General features: G+C 35.7%; 1 protein-coding gene across 1 annotated transcript; it reads right to left on the bottom strand.

The window, feature by feature from the left end:
- Nucleotides 1–731: 731 nt before the first annotated feature.
- On the bottom strand, nucleotides 732–4,791 carry LOC133996897 (major histocompatibility complex class I-related gene protein-like). The gene is made up of 7 exons (XM_062436413.1): nucleotides 4,740–4,791; nucleotides 2,675–2,941; nucleotides 2,318–2,596; nucleotides 1,734–2,045; nucleotides 1,209–1,304; nucleotides 858–875; nucleotides 732–748 (listed from the first exon to the last, which is right to left on the bottom strand). The coding sequence occupies exons 1-7, from the start codon at nucleotides 4,789–4,791 to the stop codon at nucleotides 732–734; spliced, it is 1,041 nt and encodes a 346-aa protein (XP_062292397.1).
- Between the last annotated feature and the right edge of the window lie 1,381 nt (nucleotides 4,792–6,172).

The following is a 6,172-nucleotide window of genomic DNA, read 5'->3' as shown; positions in this document are numbered from 1 at the left end:
CCGGTTGGGGTTGAGGGGAGAGAGAGAGGGAAAGGGAGAGAAGGAGACAGAACACAGAGACAAACAATGTAAATCTGACTCTGCTGAGACTGATCGGGCTGATGAGGTTGAAGTGATGCATTGATGAATCTGAGGACTGGGTGGTGATGGGGAAGTGGTGGGTCGCTCAAAACAGCAACAAGAGAGAACCTGAGCAGAGAAGGAGAACATTTAAATGGACAGCTGCAATATGATAGGCTGGCAATGAAGGTGTGTTACCGTGCTATTGGTTAGACTTGACCAGGTGATGTGAACAGCTGATGTCAATTGATGCTCCAGAAATAACAGCAAGGACATTATGAGCTTTGACAGAGATCAGTATGAGTTGTGAGAAGGATCAGAATGACTAAAGAATGAGACATAAAACTATGACGGGAGCGTACAAAGATGGTCTTCCTGTCTGAACTTTCGCTAAGTTCATTTGTAGTATGAATAAATGGACTATTAGTAGTTAATAGTTTTACTTGAGATAAATCTTCCACTGCCAATACCAACATGAGTTTGAGAAAGGATAAAAATAAAGTAGGACAGTGTTTTTCTGAGGCTCCTAAATCAGTAAGTCTAAACTGTGTTTTTACCTTTAAAATACAACAGTGTTAGTATTATAAATGTTTGGTTTAGTGAGCTAAGATGACATAATGAAGTACTCACTGTCATCATCTAGTATTTTGTCCTCCATCTGTTGATGATGATTACAAAGTGTCTGAGGCTGTAAAAAAAGAAAGAAAAAACTGGACATGAGTGATGAATTACTGACATCTGACATTCTGTAAAGTTGTTCTAAAAACTATCAAACATTTAATATTTAAACTACTTACTGTTGGCAGGTTGAAATCCTGAAATACAGAAAAACATTATAACAAAGTTATTTTTTATTAAGAATTTATGAAAATTAAAAAAAAAAAAAAAAAAAGCAGAAAACCTGATGGAGAACCTCTGTACTGTTATCCTGTATAACCCTTGAGTCCATCAATAAAGATATTTAAAAAAAAAAAAAAAGAATTTATGAAAGAACACAAATAGAAAACAGAACTATCTGTATCACTATTACAGTATATGTCCTTTAATTGTCTAATATTTAAACTTTATGGATATGTATCACCAGAAGTAAAATATACGAGGTTATAACAATATTAACACCAAAACAATAGCGACAATATATCTCTCACCATTATTGTTCTTTTTCCAGAGGAAGTATCCAGTGATGCCGACTACCAGGAGCAGCAGTACAACAACAGGTCCAACGACAGCACCAAGAGGGAACCCTGAAGAACCAAAACAGAACATTTAACTTTATCTCACTCTTTCATCACTTAATGGATCAGATTATATTTATTAACACAACTTTAGTCATTTAGGTTTTCAAAAGGAAGTCACAAGAAGAAGACAAACATGTTTATGCTGAGTGTTTTTTAGTGAACAATCAGTGTTGGGAGTTAAAATCAAGTATATATATATATCAATACTGACCTGATGAAGACTGTGTTAAAGTGTCCTTCATTTGAAAAAGTAAAACAGATTAAAAACTCCTCATGAATTCTTCTGACGTCTAAAGAAACAAATACAATCTAGATGACTAAGAAAACAGAGACAAACAACTAAAGAAAACACTGAAGGAGACAAATAACCCGATCAATCACAAGACAATTCAAATCTAAACTAAATGTGTTTCTCACCTCCCTCTCTTCCATCACCAGTCTTGCTCCAGTTTGTCTGAATCGCTGTTTTGTCCAGTTTGGTGATGATGTCGTCATTCACACAAGAGAGCTGAAACACACATTCGTACCTCCTCCAGTCTTCAGGTGTGACTAATGAAAGGTTCAGGTCAACATTCATCTGAAAGGATCCATCATGGTTGGGGAGGATCTCTCCAAGTTCCACGTCCTCATGAAGCTCCTCTCCATCTTTCCTCCAGAATATCTCGGCTCTGTCAGGGTAGAAACCTGTAGCGAAGCAGCTGACTGGAGAGGAGGGAGTCTTCTGGAGGAGAGACACTGAGGGAAGCTCTGGAGAGTAAAGACAAAGACAGTTTATAGTTTCTTTATTATTATTTACAGTATATTATTATTGTTGTTGTTTGGTGTAATGTATTTAAATGCATTAGTAACACTATGACATGCAAATAAACCTCATTGAAGTGTGGTTTAGAAACAGAGGGAAGGACAGAGGAGAAGAAAAAGAGGTGAGGTGTTGAGGAGGGAGAGACAATCTATTAGTGTTCATATAATGAAGTTTGTTTCATTTCATTCAATATGAGATATTTCTGGGTCGGTTCTACCTGTTCTCATCAGAGAGCTCTTCCCGTACTTCAATAACTTCTTCAGCAAGTCAGGGAACTCCTGGGTGATGGAGTACTTATATAATGCCAACCGTTCTTTGTCATTGTTCCAATTGTTTTTGGTGATAACAGCCTGTTGTTTTCGAGCGATCCATGTATTTGTCTTCACATCCCACGATAGGAAGTCTTCTCCATCGTAACCAACCTGTCTGAATCCGTTAAACTCTCCAGTCTCATCGTTCCAGTCACAGCCAACCACCCACTGGAGAATGTGTACACCTGAGAGAGAGACAGAGACTGCAGTAAACCAGAGTGAGATCTCAGCATTTTATCAGTAACAGTGAAACATGAACAAACCTCCAGTTTGGTTGAAACAATGCTTGAAAGTTTCAATGTAACCTTTGAAGAGCTGATGGTAACCCAAACATATGGCAGTGTGCCCTTCCCAGTAGTGTGGATCATCTTCTGTGACTCTGTTCATCCAGTCCTGTTTGGGTTCTGCTTTCTTGGTGATGCTGTCATAGTGACTAATCTGAACATCATCAACCATTGCAACAGCCACAAACTCTGGGAAGTTTGGGACTTGAGAGGACACAGTGAAGATATACTTCAGAGAGTGAATCACTGTAAGAAAAAGTTCATGTCATCATTTCAGTTTTCTGAATTACAGTTTTATAAATAACTTTTACATCAAGTAAAATAATTTCTTGTGCAGATAATCAGAAGAAGCTACAGTACATCCTCCTGATAATCTCTGTTGTATCAATCATTAATTAATTCAATTGATGTAAAATGTTGCTCCAGATATATATATTAATTATGATTCTGTCTTGAACAACACATATAGTCTGAAATAAAATATTAAATCAGTCAAATATTATTGCACATTAGTGCATTTTTACTGAAACAACTCAATTTAATAACTATTTGATCACCAAATTACAGATTAAGACATGAAAATGGTCACTATGAAAGCATTCTCTCTATGTAGCCTTCAAAATAAAATTCCAGATCGCTGTACAACTATAATTCTATACTCTCTCTCTCTCTCTCTCTCTCTCTCTCTCTCTCTCTCTCTCTCTCTCTCTCTCTCTCTCTCTCTCTCTCTCTCTCTCTCTCTCTCTCTCTCTCTCTTCTCCTCTCTCTCACTCTCTCTCTGGGAATAAATTACTATTTGTTTGTTTAACTTGATGGTCAGAATTATCTCCAGCCCTGCCTTCTGCTCTGTAGCCATTCAAGTTCAACACATTTGTGCAGCGCTCCAAGGCAGTGACAGAAAGGCACTTTTAATCTGCTGAAGGTTTATTGCATATTTTCCATTCAATGTGTCCATTCATTTTCACAAAATTAGCCAGAAGTCATCTACTACCCCAATATTATCAAACTGTCATAGTTTAACAACAAAATGAACTGTGTTCATTAAAGAAAATTAGATCACTGATTAGCTTTCAACATGTGTGCTAGAAAGTAAGGACATTTAAACAAGTGAAGAAAGTCTAATATCAGTCACATGACTGGCTAACTTGTCAATCCATTGCCATCCAGTGGTCAATTATGGGTTCTATGAAAGAAAACAATCTTTAAGATTTAAAGGGAAAAGAATATCTTTAAGAGTGAGATACAGAGATTTCACATCATACAGTTGTCTGTGTTTGCAAACGTGTGCTACCACTTCATTTGTAGCTTGAAAGGCTAAGGAGCAGAAGGAAGGATTGGAGATCATTCTAACCATCAAGTTAAACAAACTAATAAATAGAGAGAAAGAGAGAGTGTAGGGGGTTTGTTTGTGTGTGCTCAGGTCTTTAAGAAAATATTTAAAGGACACACTAGTAAGACTAAGTGCAATGAAAGCGTGACAATTCATATCCAATAAATGAAACTTAAATAAAGTGATATTAGTATATTATTACGTTATCAGCTCCAGTTATTACATTTGTAAATGCCAATAACATAACAACCAACCAATAACGTAATAACTCATTATGTTATTGGCAAAAGGGTATTACGTTATTGGTTCAGTACTTTTATTACGTGATTGGCTTATTACATTAAAAAAGGCCGTTATTACGTTATTTGCTGCTAAAAGTGTATTTTAGTTATAAGTATAGTTGTATTTTAATTATATGTTCACTGTTTTCTTTATTTATAGTGTGTTGGATTATTTTGTCCAGAACGCGCTCGGACCGAGTCGATCTGAAAGTCCTGATTAATTTAGATAAGATTAATGAACGCGTTGCTCAGACTGGATTTAAAGTGAACTTTAACATAATGAGTTTGTGACTTTTTAAACACTAATACAATCTGCAAGGAAGTCAGAACTTCACATCAAATAATATGAAAGAAATCTTAAGTTCGTATCACCAATGTGTAAACATAAAGCCTTTTATTAAACCATCAACCGACTCAAAATATATTAACTCACCTGCTGCTGCGCTGTGTAGACCCAGGAGGACCAGAAAATCCAAGATCTTCATTCTAAACTGCAGAATCTACAACTTTACTGTCACACTGCTTAACTGAGGGTTGAACAGGTAAATGCACTCACCTGAGCCAATGAGAATTTAGTATTAGACCAGCGTCACTTAAACTGACCCAAACAGGTTATTAAGGAATGTGAAATTAATATTTGTTTGTTTAGCCCATGTTACAAAGGGTAGAGAGGCGTGTGAGGCTTTATTTGGGTTTCTTAGCTTTGTCAGTGTTTGTAAGATACATATGACGTAACATATGATAACATATATGATAATACTTGTAATATAACATGTACAAGCTAGAAGCTTCTGAACTAATGTGAAACTGTGTACGCTGAAAACTGCTCCACCAAAGAGAAACTGAACACCTCTGTTGATGTTTGGACACCTGGTGCTGTTTTTCATTTTGCTGTTGGCAGATTTATCCTCTGTTTCTATCCTCACTTTTACTTTTTGAAGCATAAAACGTTATAGAATATACTTTTGAAAATCTCACATCTTCACCTTTGTTTCATGTTAACAAAAACCAAGCAAGAGGTTAAATATAAGATCTTTTATATAATTAATGTAGTTGGATTTTGATAAGTGTTTGTGACTCACTGCTGATTGACACCTGAGTTTATCTGTACAGAGATGTCAGAGGTGTGACAGCGCCCCCCTCTGGAAAACAATATTTCCTCGTTTTTTCTCTCCTTGTATCTTCAGTGGGAGGAACTAAGACACCAGTGAGAGAAACATGGATGCAGTTAAGGGAACTAAGATTCACCCACTGAGTCTTGAACTCTCTTTAAAGCTCTTTCAGCTCAATGATGATGGATACTTAAGTTTAATGCTGAGTTTATCTTTACAGAGGAGTCAGCCGGCTCTGTTTAACAGCAGGCTGCAGCTCCCTCCAGTGGAAGAAAGTAAAACTGCACCAGTTCACGATAGACAGCAAGAGACATACAGTATGATGATCCAGAAAATATTTACTACTACTACTACTACTACTACTACTACTACTACTACTACTACTAATAATAATAATAATAATGATGATAATAATAATAATAATAATAATAATAATAATAATAATAATAATAATAATAATAATAGTATTTAAAATAGATTCAAATATAAAAATCATTTCATTTTCAAACCAAAGTGTGTTTCTGTGTCCTTATTAAAAACCCAGGAAAGTGTTTTAGTGATGTACAGTAGAAGTCAAAAGTTTGGACACACTTTGCCATTCACATCAATAAGAAAGTCCGTCCAAACTTTTGACTGGTACTGTATATTTGAAAAGTTTAAATCATGTACACTGTGGTCAAACATATTGTTCTGCTCTCAGAATAATTTTCATGATTTAAGGTATTTGAAATGATTTAATGAATTTATGAGATTA

This window comes from Scomber scombrus, chromosome 16 (genome assembly GCF_963691925.1).
Source record: "Scomber scombrus chromosome 16, fScoSco1.1, whole genome shotgun sequence".
In the NCBI taxonomy this organism is placed as follows: domain Eukaryota; kingdom Metazoa; phylum Chordata; class Actinopteri; order Scombriformes; family Scombridae; genus Scomber; species Scomber scombrus.
Note: the sequence above shows the minus strand (reverse complement) of the source record. Positions and strands in the feature narration are given on the sequence as shown.